Source organism: Sinocyclocheilus anshuiensis, unplaced genomic scaffold, assembly GCF_001515605.1.
Source record: "Sinocyclocheilus anshuiensis isolate Anshui unplaced genomic scaffold, SAMN03320099.WGS_v1.1 scaffold2337, whole genome shotgun sequence".
NCBI classification, from domain to species: Eukaryota; Metazoa; Chordata; class Actinopteri; order Cypriniformes; family Cyprinidae; genus Sinocyclocheilus; species Sinocyclocheilus anshuiensis.
In genome coordinates, this window is record NW_015551144.1 from 70,223 (window position 1) to 93,353 (window position 23,131).

At 39.5% G+C, this 23,131-nt stretch overlaps 2 protein-coding genes and 2 long non-coding RNA genes across 6 annotated transcripts; 2 read left to right on the forward strand and 2 right to left on the reverse strand.

The window, feature by feature from the left end:
- Nucleotides 1–1,572: 1,572 nt before the first annotated feature.
- Nucleotides 1,573–2,233, reverse strand: LOC107663255 (uncharacterized). Its single transcript, XR_001631311.1, has 3 exons — nt 2,139–2,233; nt 1,728–1,795; nt 1,573–1,598 (listed from the first exon to the last, which is right to left on the reverse strand). It is a non-coding gene; the product is annotated as an uncharacterized LOC107663255 (long non-coding RNA).
- Nucleotides 2,234–2,674: 441 nt separating this feature from the next.
- On the forward strand, nt 2,675–10,694 carry prr13 (proline rich 13). 3 transcript variants are annotated; one of them, XM_016453440.1, is made up of 5 exons: nt 2,675–2,835; nt 6,099–6,184; nt 7,264–7,299; nt 8,062–8,372; nt 10,232–10,694. In XM_016453440.1, the coding sequence occupies exons 3-5, from the start codon at nt 7,284–7,286 to the stop codon at nt 10,277–10,279; spliced, it is 375 nt and encodes a 124-aa protein (XP_016308926.1). In that variant the 5' UTR covers nt 2,675–2,835; nt 6,099–6,184; nt 7,264–7,283; the 3' UTR covers nt 10,280–10,694. The 3 variants fall into 3 exon arrangements, with proteins under 3 accessions (XP_016308926.1, XP_016308927.1, XP_016308929.1); XM_016453441.1 differs by lacking the exons at nt 2,675–2,835; nt 6,099–6,184 and adding an exon at nt 6,276–6,337; XM_016453443.1 differs by lacking the exons at nt 2,675–2,835; nt 6,099–6,184 and adding an exon at nt 6,786–6,838.
- On the reverse strand, nt 4,734–6,162 carry LOC107663259 (uncharacterized). Its single transcript, XR_001631312.1, has 3 exons — nt 6,082–6,162; nt 5,588–5,720; nt 4,734–4,795 (listed from the first exon to the last, which is right to left on the reverse strand). It is a non-coding gene; the product is annotated as an uncharacterized LOC107663259 (long non-coding RNA).
- Nucleotides 10,695–11,443: 749 nt separating the features above from the next.
- myg1 (myg1 exonuclease) lies at nt 11,444–22,561 on the forward strand. The gene is made up of 7 exons (XM_016453439.1): nt 11,444–11,679; nt 12,744–12,856; nt 15,792–15,951; nt 16,017–16,166; nt 17,002–17,124; nt 21,934–22,115; nt 22,301–22,561. Exons 1-7 carry the CDS (start codon nt 11,530–11,532, stop codon nt 22,482–22,484), a joined length of 1,062 nt encoding a protein of 353 aa, XP_016308925.1. The 5' UTR covers nt 11,444–11,529; the 3' UTR covers nt 22,485–22,561.
- The last annotated feature ends 570 nt before the right edge of the window (nt 22,562–23,131 follow it).

The window sequence follows — 23,131 nt, forward strand, 5'->3', positions numbered from 1 at the left end:
CGTGTGTGTGTGTGTGTGTGTGTGCGCGCGCGCGCGTAAGAGAGAGAGTGTGTAAGAAAGTGTGTGTGTGTGTGTGTGTGAGAGAGTGTATGAGAGCGTGTAAGAGAGCGTGTAAGAGAGTGCGTGTGTGTGTGTGTGTGTGTGTGTGTGTGTGAGAGAGAGAGAGAGAGAGAGAGAGAGAGAGAGAGAATCATATGACCCCTTTAAATATGAGATATGGACTATAAATGCCATTTGTGCCATATATACATTTTTATTGCTAAAAATCATCCAATATCCTTGTTATGTTTTAGAATAAATATATCAAAATAAAAACAAAAACCTTTGAAAATAGTTATCAGATAAATATTTTAGAAAAGGGTTGATCTCATTCTTTGACACTGGCCAAATAGTATTTCAATTGTTTTAAACAATTAAAATCAAACTAAATTTATGCAGTTTTGCTGATAAGGTGAATATCTTTCTATTTTGAGTGGAAACAGATAGGCCTATTTATAGCCAGGCCTATATTTATTGCTGTGTAAAACTGTCTGACTAACAAAGTATTTTAAAAAGGAACGTATAAATCTTATCGTTTTCTTCAAGCTGTAGCCTTCAAATACAGTGGTATTTTTCATAATGTTGTGGAGATGCTTCACACGACATCAACACCTCCTGCAAGTGGCCTTGTTCATCGAGATGCAGCCGCAGAAATTTTCCACCGAATGCACTAAGGTAGCATTCCTGATATCACTTCTTAATGGAAGAGCGCTGTTACAAGAGATCAACACCTCTGTGCAGCTGTGGTTGTACAGTAAGATATTATCATTGGACCCATTCAATCCAGACAATAGACTGTTCCACTGAATCCAGCAGTGTCTGCCATAATATCGAAGTAAGTGCGCATCATTGATCATTGTTCTCGCTAAAAATATTTTCTCATAACATGAGATTTGCAGTTCAGTTTAAAGATGAATTATTGTGCACCTAGCACTCCTCGCTGTCATTTAAAGAGGAAAAGTGATCAAGCGCATCCACTACAAATATGTCTAAATTCATATAATTTTGGTTTAACGTCCACGTAAAGGACTTTATGTAATTTCAGTCCTTATCTCCATTAATGAGAGTGAGAGAATATTTAATGTAAATGTGTATATCGACATGAAAACAGAGCTTAAAATTGTTGTTTTTACTTCATTCATTTTCTCACTCCAGGAAAAATAGTTTGTACGCATGGGTCAAAGTTTGCGTGCAGGTGCACAAATTTTCCAGTCAAGTTTGTTTTTATAAATCCCAACTTTTGCGCAGGACGTGGCGACACGCCTCTTTCAGGGCTGGTTTTGTGCGTACACAACGGTTATAAATATCTGCCCCAGATGAGGCAGTAAGAGGTGGAGTGATGCAGCTGTGGACTCCTCCATCCTCACAGCTCACAGCAGTCTGTGGACATTTCAGATCCTGCAAAGATGCACAAACACAATACAAAAGCAGTCATTTTAACAGCACGATGTCATTTGATTCTGTATTAGAAGTAACAAAATGATCTTACTTAATATTTTTGTTTGTTTTCCCTTTTTCACAAATGCTTTCCTTGCAGGTCCTGCTCCTCCACAAAAGCTCTGCAGTAAATGCACAGGAATCAAGAATCAGAACAGTGCTGTAATAACTCTGTTTGAATTTACAATAATTAAAATAAACTACAACTTAGGATTTAAAAGCTGTTTTATTCATTACTATAGTGTACTCACTTAAAGCATTCATCAGTCCTTCATCAGTCACTCTGCAGCAGATAAACACACGTGTGTCTCATCTGTTCCTGTAACATCAGACAAGAGTCAGTCATGTGATTTATCTGCTCAATACTGCATTTACATGTTGTGTTAACTCACTTTTTATCTAACAAGTCAAGTCACCTTTATTTATATAGTGCTTTTAACAATACAGATTGTGTCAAAGCACTGTACAGTACTGAATAGGAAAATAGTGTGTCAATAATGTAAAATTATTATTATTATTTTTTAGTTAAAGGCAGTTCATCATTGAATTCATGCTGAATTAACACAAGTGCTCCAAAATTTATCAACAGTACTATTGGAGAAATGAAATAGATAACTTATGTTTAGTAACTCTATGTAGATTTATTTATTCACATTACTTACATTCATCTAAAGCAGTGTTGACCGTGAGTACTATAATAGCACACATACATCACTCGCTCAGATGTCTGTTCATGTTGTGATGTGCTCATCTGCAATTCTTTTAGAACATTTTCCTGTCAGATGTTAAATACACATTTAGTAATTATCTTTAAGATGTATATGGTTTATGCAAATTCACTTTGGAGACGTACGTGTGCTTACTGGAGCTCCACTGTTCGCTATACATAATAAAACATGTTTTTACAGCAAAATCACAAATATACTGTAACGTTACTGTCTAGCATCTTTACACCTTCCGCAGTTTAACAGTTTTAGTCGAGTCACCTTTATTTATGTAGCGCTTTATACAATACAGATTGTGTCAAAGCAGCTTTACAGAGTCAAACAGGTATATAGCTTGTTTACTCTACACTCTAAACTATAGCTCAACAAATGTGATTTTAACACAAGAAACCGTGTTTCTGGTTTGTAATACTCACATTTGTAAACACCCTCGTCGCTGTTCTCCGTCACGTTTGATGATGACGTATCCTCTCGCGTGGGCTTCTGGGATAGAAGAGTATCCATCGATGAACACTTCAGAATCTGGGCTGAAGCAGTAGGACATCCGGGGATTTCTCGCCTACTCTTTTAGGAATACTGCGGTTTCTAACATTCTTCTTTCTTCACGTACTCTTTTTTTCCTACTATATAGTGGGTAAGTAGGCATATTAGAACGCAACTTAAGTATACGTATATCCGAATCTCTTGAGAATTACTGCACCACCCAGGTATTCTTGCCTACTCTTTTATGAATACTGAGGATTCAAACATACAGGTGCATCTCAATAAATTAGAATGTCGTGGAAAAGTTCATTTATTTCAGTAATTCAACTCGCTCGCATACTGCTTTTTGCCTACTATATAGTAGGGAAGTATGCAGTTTTGGACGCAGCCTCTGATTCCTATTGAATCATGTTCTCCTGCTGCAAGTTCTGATGAAAATGCTGTTTGCCAGACTGGATCTAGATCTTTTGAAATATTCTGCTCTGATGCAGTCTAAGCTTTCTGATGCAGCCGAGGTATTGAACAATCAATCACCCAACTTAGCAGACTGTTGTGCAAAAACAGTGGATTTACGCACAAGTGCTATTTCATGCATGTTGATGTGTAGCAGTTGATGCATGTTATAAAAGTGTAGTTGATGAAGTACTTGAAACTGTATTAAAGCATCTCTTGAGCATTTGGAAGAGCGGTGGACATCAGAGCCCGACTCCATTCCTCATCTGTTCCCTGCTCTCTAATGTGACCGGAGGGTCTCAGGTGCCCAACATCATTGAGACTGAAATCTTTTTAAACCTATTAACCTTTAATATCGAGTTCAAGCAACATATTGAGCAAAAGACATGAAAACTAAACATTTTTAAAATTTGTAAATAATGTAAAAATGTTGGAAAATGTTTTAGTCCAAATTAATGGGTAAGATTTCTTGAGGAACAGAATTAAATTTTAAAATTAGGGATGATAGCCTGCAGTAACTCGCAGAACCTCCTGTTTCTTAACAAATATTTGTTCGCTCCATTCAAGAAGACGCGTGAAAACATTCAGAGGCAGAATCTCAGAATCAATGGAAATCTGTAGAATTAGCATGTAAGCGATCCGGTCTCATGTGAGCGATCTGCGACCCTGCTGCCGGAGAGACACCGACCTGCAGATCCTTCTCTTCTTTAGTTCATCAGTTATCTGATAAACCTGTTACCAATATGGTTGGCTTTTTGACAAATAGCTTTTGCTTTTACATCTGCTAAATGCATACATTTCTTTCTGTTATTTTTTTATTTTTATTTTAAAAGGGACAATGCACATTGAGAAGCATGAGCACTCAAGTCCATCATGTAAATGTGACAGATTTAGCCATACAGGCTAATTTTCATCTGCAGTCCCATGTGAATGTAAACATGACCCTGTCGAGTGTGTTTGCTCCTGTCATGATGAGCTCGCTGGGCTCCTAACGTCACGTTTTAAATACTCAGGACAGCAGGGCAAGCTTAAAGAGTCCCTGAAACAATTCGTTGAGACCATAGAGATCACTGAATTTTGCTCTGACACCGCATCTGTGCCGACTGAGAGAAATAATTAGCACAAGATTAGATACATCAGCAACAACCTGCTCAGGTCTGTGTCACTCCTGAAAGCCTCGGACACTGACCACAGCTCAGACTGCTGAACTGCTTCTTCTGTGGGCAGTGAGATTGAGCCTCAGAGGACCCTCTGCTCATAGAGTCCCTTTAATGTCTTTCAGCACATTCTGGATCAAACAGCAGCCTTTCTGACGCCAAATCTGTGAGGTTTGAAAATGATAGATGAAAGAGGGGACAGGAATCATAAAATGAGTCAAGGAGATGATGCCAGATTTGGTAAAGACTCCTGCCAAAAGTCTTTCTGTTCTCCATAAATTTGACAGATTGGGAGGATAACACTGAAGAAGCGTAAAGAAGCGTTTCCTTCGTTCCCCATCCGGTTCTGTCTTTGTAAAATGTGCAGAGATGTGGTGTTTTCTTCTGCTCCTGTCTTCTTGGATTGCCTTTGGACAGCTTTGTTTATAAATATAAATGTAAAAAAGGCAAAATGTTCCTCATCTTCTCTTCCTTGCCTGCCCCGCCATAACATTAATATTGCTGCAGAAACACTGGAATTAATTATTTATTTTACCAGGACATTTCCACTGAGATGTAAAATATCATCGTACTGGCCAAAATGGAAGCACAAATAGTTTCACATAAAAAATGTAACAATTTAACAAAAACACAAAACACCATTAAAAATCATATCTAACGCTTAAAGATTACACCTAAATCAAGCTCATGTTTCCTTTAGGTCCGACTGTAAAACATGTTAAATACATTTAAAGACGGGAGTGTTTCCATAAGAAAGAAGGCAGTTTTAGCAACCTCTGCATGTACACTAGCAACATTACAGATCCAGAATCCTGTTCCTGCAGAGCTCAGATCAAACACCTGAAGCAGCTAATGACTGATAATTACAGATATCAAGTGCTTCTGAAGATCAGCTGCTCCAGGTGTTTGTTCAGAGCTGAGCTCTGCATGATGTTGGCTCTCGAGGGCCAGCGTTGAGGACCCCAGGGCTGTATCCCAGAAAGCAGGTTTTGTTGGAAACTCAGAGTTTGTTGGACCTCCTTTCTGGAATACACCCCTGAAGCTGAACACATGTGCTTGATGCGTGAAAACAAACATCATTCTGTTTACCAGTAATTAAGAAGAATGGAAAGAAATTAAATGCAAAAATGTAAAGAGTACTTTTCAAGTTGTGTAAGGAGCAAACAGTGCTGTTTTTTCTTCAGAAATGTAATCAGGCTAAAGTAGGGGAGAGCCACCCCTTGTTTCTAGACAACCTTAAACACAATTGGTGATGTGACCACAAATATATAAAGAGTTATCAATTTTACTCACCCTGTGATGGAGAGATGCCCAGGGGATGATTAATGGCCACATTTAGGTTCAAAAAACAGATTTTTGCTGTTCAAAGGGATTTTTCAATGTTCAAGGATTCATGCGTCTTGTGTCTGAACACTTACAGACAAATCTGAAAGAAATATCACGAAGTTCTAATAGGAGGCTATACTGTTAGCATGACATTAGCTCTAAACTGCTAGTTATATAAGTTTGTTAAAATGGTAGGCGTGGGTAATTTGAGCCGAAAGTCCTGGGGTAAGTTGAGCCAGTGGCTCACCCCTCCTTACAATTACATAGAATTATTTCACTGTAATTCTACATTATATTTCATTAATTTTAGAACAAACATGTTTGATTTAGTTCTTTTTGAACTTGATTTTGTTCTGAAAATTACCATTCATCCATTACTATCAGCTGAGAGTTTACTCTTCAAATAAACGCCTCTGAATATCTGAACAGCGACAGACTGCAGTATAAAACCACAGATATACCTGTCGATGTTTGTCAGGTGAGGCGGTCAGAGTCCGCCGGTGATCGGTGAGCTCGTGGAATGCGGAAGCAGGACTCATTACAGCTTGACAGGTGTCGTAGCAGGTATGTGTCTAAACCTGATCATTAGTGACGCTACTGTTGCCGTTATTTGCAAATACTAAATACATCTTTAGAAAATTGCCATCGGCTTATCTTTACCGCAATACCTGAAAGCAGGATCTATCACATGACTTTATTTGTTGTTGCATTTGAATGGTACGCTATTTCATATCATTGACTTTTAACAGCTTTTATGTGAACGGAATATGTATTTTGGGCTTATTGACAATCAGAAGTTCCGTTAGTTGTTCAGAGCTGAGCCGAGAGAGAGAGCTGTTGTTTGTCCAGGGTGTTTCCAGTTCCCGGATGTGGATTACATGGAGTGCGCAGTTTCAGAAAAGAACACAAATAATTGTGTCTTACGCGTATTTAATGACTAGAAATGTAGTTGAATTTAAAAATCATAGTTATCTAGAAAAAATTATGTATATATATTTTTTTGTTATTGTTATTATTATTATTTCCCATTTGCTTTGCAAATGTGGTGAAGTGAGATTCCTCCGATCACAATTAACCTGTAAAATAAGGTGATCCTGAAGTGCAAATGAAATTCAGATACACAACAGCAAATCTGAAAACAGCAGGCTATACATCAGAAAGGGCAGTGCTTATTAAAGAAAGCGTGTTGACTGGACAGAGACTGTGAGGCCAAACAAGGTTGGACAACATTTGTAACATTGGGAAATATTTTTATTCGGCATATGGTTTAAAAAAAAGTTGATTAATCTGACATTGTTTTTTTTCTCACCTTTGTAAGCATTAGCAGTAAAATCCCATATCATTTGACCTTTGCATTCAATCACTTTTCACATTCTGTTTTATAACTGTTTGATAACTCCAGTCTGACGTATCCACAGTCCAGAAAGCAGATTTGCTTTAATTGTGTATTTGTCTTTGGCTATTTTAGGCACTGCTTAATGTAATGCAAACTGTTCCTATAGATAAACCATATTTGTAGTAAATATCTGTCCAGCACACAGAAGCGGTTTGAGGTGGGCAGTGAAAGCGGTGAATCTTTGGTGGACATTAATGTTTGTTCACTTTACATCAGTGAATAACGCCTGTCTTTTTATTTGTTGCAGGTTATTTGGAAGAGACAAACATGTGGCCAAATCAAGGTGATTTTTGCATTCATTAATCATTTCTCAACACATCAGTGTCTATGTGTGCCTCAGTCAGGGGTGTTTAGGCTCAATACACATCTAGTGTTCCTGATGTGTGTGTGTGTCTGTGTGAGTGTGTGTGTGAGAGTGTGTGTGTGTGTGTGTGTTCTTCTAGCAGTGCCTTTTTAACACCAAACACAGAAAGTTTTGTCCCCTTCTGTATTAAAAAACAGCTGTTAGTTTAGCTGCTAGCTCCTCCAGGATCTTTACCAGTCTCAGTAGCTAGTTTAACCCAGCACAACAAGGTGACTGATGGAAAGGCTCTCAGCTTCTTTGAGGTCAGAGTCAGTGAACATGGCTGCCACATCTGAGTCCTGAAGCACAAGCGGTTGATATTAAACACACTAGCAGTACGTTGAGCAGTTCAGATTTAAAGGAACAGTTCAGAATGTCATTGTTGTTGTTGTCATTTACTGTTCCAGCCTGGTGTGACTTGTACAGTGTTTTCTGTCTTCAGTGAAACACTGAATCGTAAGTCGAAGGGCAGCTCTGTTATGAAAGCGGATGGAGATGTCATACAGTACGGCCTGCCATTACTCTTCTGCAGTTCGCCATTGAAAATCATCTGTTGTCATTTAATGAACAAACCAGTTTAGGTCTATGTTTAATGGAAGATAGGAAACAGTAATCTGGGTTGGAAGAGCATGTTGGTGATTCTCCCACTGTAGATGTTGAGTGTTTTCTGTGTGTTGAAGTATTGTGATTTTCTCCTCTCAGGACCTCCAGCCGCTGGGCCGCCCAATCCTGCCTTTCCTTCTCCTCCAAACCCAGCGTACCCAGCCATGCCCGGACCCAACCCCGTCTATCCACCCATGAACCATCCCACGACCATCCCGTACCCCGCGCCCAACCAGCCGTTCCCCCCGGCGGGGCCCTTCCCCGGGGCCGCTCACCCCTGCCCCGTCCCTCAGTACGGGGGCCACCCCGCGGGAGTCCACGCACCTGGACACAAGAAACACAAGAAGATGAAGAAAGGCCATAAAGCTCATAAAGCTCACAAGGAGCACAAACACATGAAACATGGCAAGGTGAGAGGCTGGGCGAGTGGATGAGCTGATTCTAAGAGACCTTATAAATGACAATTATGAATACAGCTGCCACACCGAAGCAAGGTTATTTTCGTAAATGAAAACTAAGACGAAAACGATTGATCAAAAAACATTTTTGTAAACTGAAATAAAATAAAAACATCAAAATAAATGAAAAATTAAAACGAAGCTAACAACATTTATTGAAAAACTAACTGAAATAAAATCATTAATAACAGCACGAATGGACGCTGCAAATCGAATGTTGAGGCTCCGCCATTATTATTGAATTAGTCCCAGTTATGATTTATGCGCGTTTGTTTGCAGGAAAGTGAGCAAGACATGACAGTTACAGTATCATGATTATGGTTAAATAAATAAGATAAAAGACACCTAATATAAACTAAATACATTTATTTTTAAATGAAATATCACAACACACATTTGTCATTGTCTAGTGCTTTTAAATAGGCTATGATAATGTAGATTTATGGACTAAAAAGGCATGACTGCTTCATTTTTGCGTATATTTGTATACTTTTACCATCTGATCAATGCTTTAATTTTGTCACTTGATGTTTGAGTCACTAAGGTTAAATTAAGTCTTTCTTTGGCCTGCGCTCTGGAAGTGATCTGTTAATTCTGCAAAACTTTAATTACTAAAACTGAAACTAAACCATATGAAAACTAAATAGAAATGTGTTCACAAAATAAAAGCTAAACAAACTAACAAAATTATTAAAGGGGTCATATGATGCTGCTAAAAAGAACATTATTTTGTGTATTTGGTGTAATGAAATGTGTTTATGTTGTTTAAGGTTCAAAAAACACATTATTTTCCACATACTGTACATTATTGTTTCTCCTCTATGCCCCGCCTTTCTGAAACGATTTTTACAAAGCTCATCGTTCTGAAAAGCGAGGTGTGCTGTGATTGGCCAGCTATCCAGTGCATTGTGATTGGCCGAATACCTCAAGCGTGAGACGGAAATGTTACGCCCCCTTACAATATTGCATAATAAAAGTTACGCCTTCTTTCTTTGCGTGAACATTTGGGCGGCGTTATGCAAATCTTCCTACACAGTGACGTAGACGTGGGGGCGTGTTAGAACGAGCCGTTTTAGGTAGGCGTGGCTGACTCTTAACTTTTATAAAGAATATCTCTTTGGGTTTGAGACTTTAGTCTTTGCAACTTTACAGATCTTCTTTATGCACCAAGAGCTTGTAACACTCCAAAGAGAAAGGAACAATTGAATTCGCATCATATGACCCCTTTAATAAAAAACTAATAAAAACGAAACTAAATTTTATTGCAAATTTGAAAACGATACATAAATAAAACAAATTTAAAAATGCAAAACTATAATAACCTCTCACTGAAGCAATCCTGACAGCACTATTATTTACTCTGTCTACTGCTGTCTACAGTGTGTTTTTGCTGTGCTAAGCATCGCAGCCAATCAGAAGGGTTTAGTAACGAAATCTGCTCAAAAGGCCACCTTCACCAATGCTCTCATTTTAAGCAGTACAGTGTAGAAGTGATGTGAATTAGCCAAACTTCACTGACGATTAACAGGGGTTTTTCCAAAAATACAGGCTGAAGAGTAACAACCTCGTTTTAATCCCCTCAATCATACTTGTGTTATTCCAAGTTACTCCTAAAATAGCCATGATGGACAATGTTAAATCAGTGTCTTCAAGGACTGATGCATAAAGCATTATTATTATTCAGTCAGTCAGTCAGTGTGTTGAAAGGCGCTGGTCCTCGTGAGCGGTGGAGTGTGTGTGTGTGTGTGTGTGTGTGTGTGTTGCAGTGATGCTGAATGGTCTTTGATGCTGTGTATGGTGTTGTTTTGCAGCATTCCTCATCCAGCAGCAGCAGCAGCAGCAGCAGTGATTCTGACTGAAGACAAGCACTCACACACAACCTGCTCTCTGTCTGCGTCTGATCTCACGAGTGTCAGGGCTGATAAATCAAGCCCAGCGGCTATACAATCGATAATCAAATGCAGTAATGTATTGCACTTAAGTATATTTATGTGTTTCTGTGAGTCTGAATGCTTTTCTTAATTACATTTACAAGAAAAAAGTAATAATCAGCTTTCCGTGTGAAGAGATCACATTTAATTATAACTTTTGCTGAACTTGACTCAGTTGTGAACAACATACTGAAATGTCAGACATCTGCCTCCATTTGAGAATGGACAACTGTAATTAAACAAGCTCACTTTGTTTATGCATTAAGGAGAAAAGTCCCAGATAGCACACACACATACGTCTGCAAGACGTCTGGAAAACATCTGCTGTGCACAAACATCTGATAAACCTCTTTAAAAAGTCAGTTTTACATACATTCTAAATCATAAACATCTTAAATAACATCTTTAACATCTGACAGGAGAAGTCCCAGAAACGTATTGCAGATGAGCAGATGTAAACACACACCTGGAATAGACGTCTCTGAGATATGTGTGCTATCAGGCCTGCTTCTTCCTCTCTTGTGTTCATTAAAAAGTTAAACAATTAAAAAGTATATGCTTTGGCCTGGATACATCTAGTTCTGTAACTGAGGAAGCTTCAGACACAACACCTGTAGTGTAATGTTTCTTTGCACTACCTGAAGCAGTAAATATGTATTGATCAAAGTTAATAATCAGGAATTGATGAAGCTGAAATAGATATTGTAGTTAATATAGACATGAGTGTTCTGCAAGTGATGTATTTCAGATTTAATCAGCTGTAAACGCACTTTAAATGGCTTTAACTGTGTGTGCTGAGAAATCAGTTGCATGTTTTTGTTGGCTAATAAAGAGGCACAGGCAGTTTTTCAATGAATAAAACATTAAGAGAAAGCTTGAAACATCTTCCAGTTATATTCATTATTGTGTGCTAAATTAATGTTTTAATAACAATGCAATTACTTTGTCAACAAATCTTGGGATTTGCACAGCTCAGCATTAAAATATCTCCTGAATGCCCTAGTAAACCAGTACAGTGTGTTATTAAGAGCAACAGATGAAATCATGCATATGACAGACACAGTGGACAGTGAGATCGCTTCACTCCTGACCGACAGGTGGCGCTAACGCTGCTTCTCCAGCCGCTGAAACCCTTCAGGAGGAGGAGGAAGAAGAAGAAGAAGAAGAAGAGGTAGTTGATGGACGTGCTCCGCCGGTCGGTCAGTCAAGTGTTTCTGAATAACGCTCTTCTGAGGAAGATGAAGATGAAGATCGGGACTCATAACGGCACCTTTCACTGCGATGAGGTTCTGGCGTGTTTTCTTCTGCGACAGCTGCCAGAATACAAGGTGCTCTTCATCACTATATTCACAGTCTGCTACTTCACTTCAGCATCAGATAAAGCACTCACCAGACTCTTCATCACACAGTGAATCCCAACATAAAAACAGTCTCATGTTCACAGTGTCTCTTATGTCAGTGTACAGTATGCTGTACTGTATTGTAGTACTGTACTGAAGCAGCGGTGCAGACAGATCTTGTTTACTGTAGGAGCTGTGATGAGTGTTTAACAGGAGAATGATCATCTGTGTGCTCTTCACCATCTGTGTGCTCTTCATTATCATTGTGTCCTTCACCATCTGTGTGCTCTTCATCATCTGTGTGCCCTTCACCATCTGTGTGCTCTTCATTATCATTGTGTCCTTCACCATCTGTGTGCTCTTCATCATCTGTGTGCCCTTCATCATCTGTGTGCCCTTCATCATCTGTGTGCCCTTCATCATCTGTGTGCTCTTCTTCATCTGTGTGCTCTTCATCATCTGTGTGCTCTTCATCATCTGCTTCACCATCTGTGTGCGCTTCACCATCTGTGTGCTCTTCTTCACCATCTGTGTGCTCTTCTTCATCTGTGTGCTCTTCATCATCTGTGTGCTCTTCATCATCTGTGTGCTCTTCATCATCTGTGTGCTCTTCATCATCTGTGTGCGCTTCTTCATCTGTGTGCGCTTCTTCATCTGTGTGCTCTTCATCTGTGTGCTCTTCATCATCTGTGTGCTCTTCACCATCTGTGTGCTCTTTATTATCATTGTGTCCTTCACCATCTGTGTGCTCTTCTTCATCTGTGTGCCCTTCTTCATCTGTGTGCCCTTCACCGTCTGTGTGCTCTTCATCATCTGTGTGCTCTTCTTCATCATCTGTGTGCTCTTCATTATCATTGTGTCCTTCACCATCTGTGTGCGCTTTATCATCTGTGCGCTTCATCATCTGTGCGCTTCATCATCTGTGTGCTCTTCATCATCTGTGTGCTCTTCTTCATCTGTGTGCGCTTCACCATCTGTGTGCTCTTCACCATCTTTGTGCGCTTCACCATCTGTGTGCTCTTCTTCACCATCTGTGTGCTCTTCTTCATCAGGACGCAGAGATCCTCCGCAGCAGAGACGCGTCGCTCCTGAAGCAGTGTGATGTTTTGGTGGATGTCGGAGGAGAATATGATCCCGCTCAGCAGCGATATGACCATCATCAGAGGTACATCTTCATCATCATCATGCTTCACTACAACTTTACAGATCCTTACTGCAGCGTTTCTTCATCTGCCCGAAACGATCAGCTTATTTATCAAACCTGACCGATTAGAGAAGCTGTGAATGAGTTTTTCAGGTTAATTGGCATTTAATCACTTTTTTTATGTGCCTCTCTCTGCTATATGTGACCCTGGAGCACAAAAGCAGTCTTAAGTCGCTGGGGTATATTTGTAGCAACAGCCAACAATACATTGTATGGGCCACAATTATACATTTTTCTTTTATGCCAAAAATCATTAGGATATTAAGTAAAGATCATGTTCTATGAAGATATTTTGTAAATTTCCTAACGTAAATATATCAAAACTTAATATTTGATTAGTAATATGCATTGCTAAGAACTTCATTTGAACAACTTTAAAGATTATTTTCTCAATATTTAGATTTTTTTGCTCCCTCAGATTCCAGGTTTTCAAATAGTTGTATCTCAGCCAAATATTGGCAAAAAAATGTACCCTTATGACTGGTTTTGTGCTCCAGGGTCACATATATATAATACTTGAGAATGATAGTGATAATACATGTAATACTGAAACAGCTATTTTCAGATCTCATTACCTCACATTAATTTACCGCTTTTTACGATCACTAGGACACATTTCTCATTACTTGGGTCACTTTTTCACAACTCTTCACACAGCGAGCACAACATCAGTCTCTGAGGCTAAACTGTGGATCATTTATCACTGCTTTGGCACAAAATGCATTCATTGGGCCTCATTCATGAAACATGAGCAGAACAAATTTTTGTGTAAATCGTTCGTAAAGCCGCTCTGACGTAAACTTTCGAATTCATGAAAATGTTCGTATTTTCAAAATGTTAGTTGATACAAAAGAAATGTACACCTGCTCCTTACCAGGTGTAAATGGTGCGTAAAGCATTCTGTGCTCTCTTTGGCAAACTGATGACACTGAATTTTGATGCACTGCCATAATAATTACAAGTTAATTTGCCCTTGCCCTCGTTTTTAATTTTTTTAATTTTAACATTTTTTATTAATTACATTTTTTTTTTTTTTTTTTTTATCAGCTGAGTTGATAACTGTAAAAGGCAGCGCTCGTCACTGTCACTATTTACCCAGCCGTAAATAGAGGAGAGGCGGGACAAATACCTAAACATCCTACAACGACTGCCTACAACGATGGAGAAGTAAATATTACTGGTTACTGCTTTATTATATTTAGTCAAATTCTTAAAAATTACATATTAGTAGGCTAATATGTTGCCACTGTTAATATTCCAAATTATAGCAACTAAAGCGTCTCAGCTGGAAAAACGCTGTGCCACCAAAGCGTTCTCAAGCGCCACCAACTGGTCGTATTCAGAAGAGCGCCTGACATTTTTCAGCTGTCTAAAAACACTTTGGTGGACACACGTTATTGAATATTTATTGTTAGGCATATGGCCTATTAGTCTTTTTTGCATTTATGCAATATACTGGAGCCAAACCTGAGAAAGTAGACCAGAATATTCCACTGCGTTCCTGGACACGCAATTTGCGTAGCTGTAATTCATAGGCGCGCGGGGATTATGCTAATCGTGAATGAGCGTGCACGAGCGCCCCATTTACGAATGATTGGAATTCATTAAAATACACGTTTAACTATCAAATCGGACGTTTACGAAGCGTTTGTGAATCCGGAGGAGAGTTTTCGGGAAGGTCTGTTTTACACGCAAATTACTCAGAATTTACTCCTATAGTTACGCAAGTTTCATAAATGAGGCCCATTGACCACATCTGTCAAATTACATGAATTATTTTCTCGTTTCGACACAAACACCACCAAACCTTTATGTTCTATACAAGCCAATTTGCACATGTTTACATATTGTTTTCAAAACTGTTACACTTGAGTAGTACTGCACAGTACAACAATGAATAAGAAATATCATATAGAAAAATATTCTGGATGTAAAAGTCAAATACTATCAAAGCAGCTGCATGTAGATGAACATCTTCACAAGTGTTAGTCTTTCACTTTCATTACCATCTGTACAAAAGGGCAAAACCTAGGAATAACTGTACTGTACTGTAAACATAGAGCATGTAACATACACTGCAGTGAATTATAAACAGCAGAGAGTGTCATTCTTGTTTTGTAAAGATATTTTACAAAAGAAAACATTGTGTAATGCTCCCTGTTGTTAGTGTTTTTAGGTCATTGTGTTATTATGAGTGATAACGTGTGTTTGTTTGGTGAAAACCTTTGCTAGAGTTATAGAAGAATAAGCTGATTTGAGACATTAATGAAGTGTTTTTGGTGGTTTTAGTGCATTCTTATTGTGAGATGAACTGCTGTGTCGAGTTGAAAGATGGTTAGGAGAACTGTGTGAAGAGTTGTGAAAAAGTGACTTTAGTATTGAGAAATGTGTCCTAGTGATTGTAATCGATCAATCAGTTCATGAGGTTTATTGAAGATCTGCTCATTCGACCAGTCAGGCTTCAGGATACAGTATTTTCCAACATAACCAATAACAAGTGCATGCTTCATTTTGGTTCCATCATAAGCTACTCACTGTGTTCCTTCAGCACGCAACACTTTGAATTGTGGCAGTGACTTCCTTTAAACTGTAAACAATCAGCGACTGACAGTGAACTTGTTGAAACCATCAAACATTGAAAGGAAATGTAAAAACGTGAAAGTATTAATAAATCACCATCAGCTGACCATGAATAACCTCAAATGTGCAGAAGAGTCTTTCAGCAGCAATATTACAGATGTTAAAAATATTACTGTCTAAATATATATGTTAGTCAAATCAAAAATAAAACATAAGAATATGCATGAATCAGAAATACTCTTTCAACTGGAACATTGATGCATAATTCAGAATGAGAGACTCCGAGTGCACAGTGTGTGTGTGTGTCGTTCATCAGGTCTTTTGCAGAGAGCTTCCACAGCTTGTGTCCAGAGAAGCGCTGGGTGACGAAGCTGAGCTCGGCGGGTCTGATCTACCTTCACTTCGGCAGACGTGTTCTGGAGCAGCTGACGCAGCTGAAGCAGCACGAGCCGCAGCTGGAGCTCCTGTATGACAAGGTCAGTTCAGTCTCAAGGCTTTGAGCAGCACACAGACAGTGTTCACAGACTCCTCTCTGCTCCAGATGTACGACAGCTTCGTGGAGGAGGTGGATGCGGTGGATAACGGGATCAGTCAGTGTGACGGAGAGGTGCGTTACTCCATCAGCACCACCCTCAGCGCTCGCGTCGGCCACCTCAACCCTCGCTGGAACAGCTCTGACCAGGACACTGAGGTTAACACACCGCTGCACAGTTATCTTACAGCACAGTCACCTGCAGACTTTTACTTGCCATTCTTCAGCCTTTAGACCATTTTTCTAGGTTAGGGTTAGGTTCTAGGTTATTTTGAGTCAAAATCATAATTGATTATGTATTTTATACGTAATTGATCTAAACACAAACAGCAGACGGTCTAATTGAAAATGCATTTGTACTGCAGGTCTTCATTCCCAACTCTGATTTTTTTTTGGAAAGCAGTTTACATCATCTTTTAAAAGTGACCCATATACAATATTTGCATTACATCATAGATTTGGCGAAACAACTCAAGGTAGACGTACTGACCCGGAAACAGGGTTGCCAGGTCTGCGAAATAAAACCAGCCCAATTGCTAATCAAAACTAGCCAAACTAGCCGTTCCCTCCGTCAAACTTGCAATCCAGGGGAGAGCTCGCTATAGCAGTGTGGCAACAGTGTAAACAGGGCCAGTGCAATGTACACCTAAATGCCCTCTAAAACGCTTTCGAGACGGATTTAAATCCGATCGCTCGGACCACATCAGGAGACGAAACTGGACAAGTGTAACTGCATCTGGTTGTTGAAACCACATATGCAAATTATACTCCTCCCACAGTGTTAAAATAATAAACTTGTGAGAGCTTGTGCTTTTTTCCTGCTCACGCTTGTGTGTTATATCTGATCTGTGCCACACAGGGTGTAATGTAACTGTCTCTTGTCAGATGAGTTGCACAACAACTGAATACGTTAGCATGAAGTTCAGGTGAATATCATACACTTTTGTAGTCATATAAAGAATATTGCTTGAATCTTAAAACTTCTACATCACAGGAGGGTTTCCATAAAGCGCTGGCTCTTGTAGGAGCAGAATTCAAGGACCGCTTGGATTTCTTCATGAAGGCCTGGCTCCCAGCGAGAGAGATCGTGCAGCAAGCTGTTCAGAGCAGATATCAGGTGATTAATATCTCAACATTACAGTCCACAGGCTCTAATGATTCACTGATGGCTCTGTGTGCTGAAGCGGAGATGGTTTGAGCTGCACAGGTGTCTTGCAGACAGGTGTGTGTGAGAGAGTCTTAGCATCCGTCTGCAGTCTGTGTTTAAAACAAGCTCTGACACAGGGCTTCCCAAACTTTTCCATTACAATATATATATATATATATATATATATATATATATAAAATATATATAAATTATATATATATATATATAAAATCTATAAATATAATCTATTTCAAGACCCACCAAAATATTTGAGATCAAAAAACAATTGACATTACTGTAAGCTTAATCTTAATTAAAAGTTGAATATGGCAGAAGTTAAGTATTTAAGAAAAATTATTTTATTTTATAGTACAACTGTAAAATTTCACTACTAATATTAGTGTTTTAAATTCTTCATTTACAGACGTTAGTGAGACTATGAAATATAACCATAAAAACTGGAAACACGCTCGCTCCGGTGCGGATATGAACTGTAATCTAAGTAGTGTTTGAGTGTGTGTGAATGTGTGTTTGTGTGTGTGTGAGAGAGTGAGTGGGAGTGTGTGTTTGTGTGTGAGTGAGTGTTTTCGAATGCAAAAACATTGGATTCTAATTTTAGGTGTGAGTTAAGGAGGCAGCCTTATCAGCGGCGCACTAGATGCGATGACGATGTAAGTGTCGTTGCATTATAATGTGTTTGTTAGCCTATCCAGTTGAAGCCACTAGATGTGGCGCTGCTGCGTTGTTCATCGGAAAAAGAGAACATCAAAGCGGAGAAGATCTTGTTTACGTCAAAACTGAAACCAAGCCATTCACACAGAATGCATATTTCACACATCTTCTAGACGGACATCTGTTACTGTTGCACTCGCGTCTCGCACAAAAGAGCCGCATGTTTACCAAGCAAATTAATGCAAGTTTAACTTTGAAAAAAAAAACATATCTCGAGACTTTATGGCGGGTTTTTCCCCATCAATTGGTTTATAAACATTATTTTAAACAGTATGCACTTTTTTCACAGATAGTCATGTTTTCTTGTGCTTTGAATAAACGGTCATTAGTAATATTTTGCTCGATGCGCCCTCTTGTGGCCTCAGGAGAGAAGCCAAAAGCTTTTTAATTAAATATTATCAAAATTCAAATTATATTCTAAGTACAAAATTCGAATTGAGTTTTTCAGCCATTTTGACAGCCCTAGAGTGTGTGAGTGCGTGCGCGTGAGTGTGTGTGTGTGTGCAGGGGCGTGTCTACGTGGTGGCCAGGGGTGGCACTGCCCCCCCCTGAAATTTGGCTGGCCACCCCAGGTGCCCCCCCTACCAGATGTCTTGCGATAGGCTTGTTTTTATTAAATTTATAACTGCATCTGGCAGTGGCGCATCCTGGCATGTGTAGGCAGCTGCCTAGGACCGCTTTCTTCTCCTTTATACCTAATTTTAGGCGGCATCTATAGCGCGATTTTAATGACAATGTCGAGAGCGCATAATGTGACGTGATCCATATAGGCCTAATGCACGAGCACGAATCTCCACTCGCAAGCAGATTTCCTTCACTCACACAAAACTGGACGTGTCCTTTTAAATATGCATTGTTCTTTTATGAATTGGTAAATGGAAGCAAGCTGATTATAGTCAGCCTTCTCTAGTTATTTTATTAATAATCTACTTATTTTAGTTAAGTGCTTAAATTGTAAATATGCATTTATTGCATTATTTTATTTAGTGCATTTGTATTTTGTTGTTTTTGTAAATAGTTTTGCAATAAAAGCGTATCAACCAGGTTCCAGAAATAATCACTGAGGGTGCTTCTGAAATGAGTGAGGGTGCTCTAGTCTTAATGCACATTTTCACATATTTTGTCCCGTCTGTTGCTATGGTTATCACTGTGTCAATCACTGCTACTTCGAGAGTGAATCCCGCATAAATATACTGACGTCATTCCCGAAACTTTGCAACGTGTGTGTGGCCGAAAAACAAAGTTCTAGGCTACATTTTAAATGGATTATTGACTAGAAAGCTTGCAAAGAGTGCTCATAACCACTAAAAAGCTGTCACTCTTTGTTTAGTGAGTGTACACGATGTATTATAACCGCCCCCCCCCTCTTTTGAGCCAGTGCCCCCGACTGGCCCCCCCATTTAAAATGCTCTAGACACGCCCCTGCTCATTATGCATGTTTAATTCAGCAATGGCATCCATTTATTGTGTATTTTGAACTTATTTTATGTGAAGGTGATGTGTGATTTCTGTAATGTTAGTGGCTGTTTGTTTGAGCGTCCATGTTCATAGGCGAACTCTATGGAAAAATGTCATTCAAATTCTCTTTTGCCAGTCAGATCAAGGAGTCAAAAAAGAACTCCTATTACGTCTGATTTGTTTGTTGCACTAACAATGGTTAAGCATGTTGCATTGTGGGATATAGTATTCTGTGTATTGTGTTCTGCACATGTTTGCAAAATATAGTGTGATCTGGGTGTTCTATACTGTTCAATATACATAAGGGTTAACTTAACATTTATTCTTGATCATTGATATGCCAATTATGTGTCAGATATGTCAGATAAATTTTATTTTTGGTATTTAATAAAAAAAAAGTTATCCAACGTCCTGTCTAATGTCACTATTGTCACTATGATAGTGACTGTATCTCTGTATTATGTGCAAAAAAATGCTTATATGCATAACATGTAAACTTTGCATTTATAAAAACACAACTGCTTGCACACTGTAATAAAGAAAAACCAAGGTATAGAAATTTATGCAAAATGTAAATACTTGCATGAGTTTTCTAAAATGTACAGAGAAGATAAAAAACAGTAAAATGCAAGTTATGCACTAAGGAAAATATGAACGCGCTTATGCATTTGAACAATTTTGTGCAGTTTGTCCTCTTTTTTAGATGCATTTTGCATAGAAATTAGTTATTCACAGCTGTAAAAGAATGTGACGACTGGATGTTTTCCATGCATGGTACTCATATGCTATTAATTGATATTCAAATTTGTTGATTATTTTCATTATCGATTTTACCGTTTAGTCGTTTGCTAGTATGCACACTGCAGAAACAGTACATTCAGAATGGTGGGATTCTGTGCACAGTCTTACACTGTGTCCAATGCATCAATGTTTCAGCGAGTATCCCTGTTTTAGACCAAATGCAGAACTTGGTATGTTTTTTGATAAGAGTGCTGCATTTTTTGTGTAGTGGCATGAGCTCCAAGCTGAAAGAAGCACTTGTCAAACTCTCCACATATCCTTCCATCCGTCAAGCGATGCTGTGGTTTAGCACCAGTGGATCCAGCAATTCACTCATATGTGGGTTTCTGTTCTCCACAGGCGGTTGGATATTCATGGGAACATCATCCATCATACAGCGACCATCTTTGGCGTCTCACCCCCAGTCTGTCCACATGTTGACAGTTTAGCTCCATGCATCATGCACATGTGTATCAACACGCATCCACATTGTCATGCTCATCTCTCGCTCCGTGCCTGCCTCATATGTTCACTGCTCTCATCTCCTCCCACCCCAGCCCTTCAGTCATCCATCCTAGTCTTCTCCTCCTCCTTCCTCTAAATTTATATAGTTACACGATGTATTATAACATACAACGTTCCGCAAATGTTCAGTGATATCTTCAAAAGATTTTTGAACATTGGCACATTTTTTTCTCTATATAGTGATGATATAGCAAGGAAATAATAGGAAATCTTGTCAATTGTGTTATGCTAGCGTGTGGAAATGTTAAAATCATGTAGTTACAGTTAAATCCGCTCACCCTGTACATGTGAAATGCTTCTTACAGACCGTTTCTTTATTGGTTGGCAGCCAAATGCATATAAAGGAACAAAAACAACAAACTCTTTATATCTCTCGGAAAGATACAGCGCCGAGTTCAAACAGACGATAGAAATGAATGAATATACCTGAGACCGTTTTCGTAACATTTGAATTTTCCAGTGTATGTAATCTCATGCAGAATACAGCGCAGTGAAGTGAGCGAGTTTCTTCTCGTTAATAATGAACCGTTGCTCTGAGACCCTCTCTGACACAACCCAAGATTTAAATCGTGGCCTTCACGATTCGAAAAGTGCACTAAGCAATATCGCAATTCCTAATTAATGTTGGTATATCGCACAGCCCTAGACTGAACTGTGTGTGTGTGTGTGTGTCACTGAAACGCAAATTTAGCTGCAGCCAAGTGACTTTGGGCGATCCACTGCTGTAAGCCACTGGTTACACAGCACTGCACAATCAGACACACCTGATTCAGTTCATCAGCAGGCAACAATCTAGAGGAGTCACACTATCAACAGGACAAAAACAGACAATAAATAGACTAGATGAGACAAAAGACTTGAAAGAGTGGTCAAATAATAAAGACTTTAAAAATGCATTCATTTTATTTAATTGTGAGTTTTGCGTGAGTAATACAAGATGGAGCAAAAACAGACAAACAAATAAGTAAACACAGCTTCCATCTGTAACCAGCATGCATTGCACAAGCTATTGTAGTTCACTTGTATCCAAAGGCTTTTCCTCTTTGTTAGTTGGAAACGGCAGCTGGGAGCACATTTGCCCGTCTTTAAAGCATGAGTCTCTCTCCAAACAATCCTGCAGTCGGCTAGAACAACCCAGTCTGAGACTGAAGAACAGAATCTACTCCACTTATATAATGTTAAATCCGTGTCCCAGCAGACTCCAGCCGGTGTTCTGTGTTAGTGAATGTGTGCAGCATGGCTCTGCTGCTGTGGTGTCTGGTGTGTAATAGCAGTCCTGTGCAGGTGGATCCCAGCGGGGAGCTGCTGCTGCTGGCTCAGGGAGGCTGTCCCTGGAAAGAGCATCTGTTTGCACTGGAGAAGGAGCTGAAGGTGGACGTGCTCATCAAGTTTGTGCTGTACCCGGATCAGAGCGGACACTGGAGAGTGCAGTGTGTCCCGGCCGGACTCAACACCTTCCAGAACAGGTGCGCCTTCTCCTGTTTCCTCGAAACACTTTCATACCGAGACCATCAGCACACGCTTCTGCTGCCGAGTATATCAGACGTGAAAGATCTTCGAGTGTAATAACTGAAGGCTTCACGAAAGCTTTATTGTATTCACGGGGATGAGGAGAGAAGAGGAGCTTGATTTGTGCTGGTCATATCTCTAGATTGAGTCTTCTGGAGGAATGGCGAGGCGTGCGAGACGAGGCGCTGTCGGAGCTGAGCGGGATTCCCGGCTGCATCTTCGTCCACGCCAGCGGCTTCATCGGAGGGAACCGGACGCAGGAGGGAGCGCTGGAGATGGCCAAGAGAACGCTGCAGACCGCACCCAGAGCTGTACCCAGCACCTGATCACATCACTCACTAATAAATACAACAGCTCTTGTGCTTCTGTTAATGCTTCTGTTTGTGTTCACTATGGAAAATACAGAACTTTACAGAGATATTGTGGATTATTTGTGAGGTTTGTTCTTTCTGTCTCCTGTGGAAGATGAACTGGACTAGAAAGCTACAGTGATCTTTTTATACAGATAATGAAAACACTGAGCTTGTTCTTGGCCTAAAGATTAACAGTTTAGTCATATGTGTAAACAGACAGTTAATGACAGACCTTAGGGTAGAGCCATATTTAATTTTGGACAAGAATGAAATGAGTCTGATAGAAATACAGTGCATTCAGTGGATTGTAGTGTTGAACAACATGCTGGCAAATGTCTGTGCCTCAGCCTTATTTTCATACTCAGTAAGACGTTGAACCTATTTAAGATGTAGTGGTCCTCTTTACTCCTTGATGCACTTATAGTGTAGCCTCAAAGAATGATTTATATGTAACTAAACCGTAATCTTGAACTTGGCAAAGTGTACTGTTTCTGGTTCTAGGTGTCAGACACGCATTTCATGGCAGTGACTCTCAGTGTACTTCCGTTTAGGGTTTTGATGGTAAGTTTTGCTTTTGCTCCTTTCCTTCAACACTTTCTAGCAAATTAGCTCAAAAGGGA

What these genes read in the sequence shown, in the direction of transcription:
- myg1 (XM_016453439.1), top strand. Translation starts at nt 11,530, where the DNA reads ATGGACGTGCTCCGCCGGTCGGTCAGTCAAGTGTTTCTGAATAACGCT. An exon ending in GACAGCTGCCAGAATACAAG is followed by an intron (nt 11,680 to 12,743) that starts GTGCTCTTCATC and finishes CTTCTTCATCAG; the next exon opens with GACGCAGAGATCCTCCGCAG. An exon ending in GCTCTGACCAGGACACTGAG is followed by an intron (nt 16,167 to 17,001) that starts GTTAACACACCG and finishes TCTACATCACAG; the next exon opens with GAGGGTTTCCATAAAGCGCT.
- prr13 (XM_016453440.1), top strand. An exon ending in AACACATGAAACATGGCAAG is followed by an intron (nt 8,373 to 10,231) that starts GTGAGAGGCTGG and finishes GTTGTTTTGCAG; the next exon opens with CATTCCTCATCCAGCAGCAG.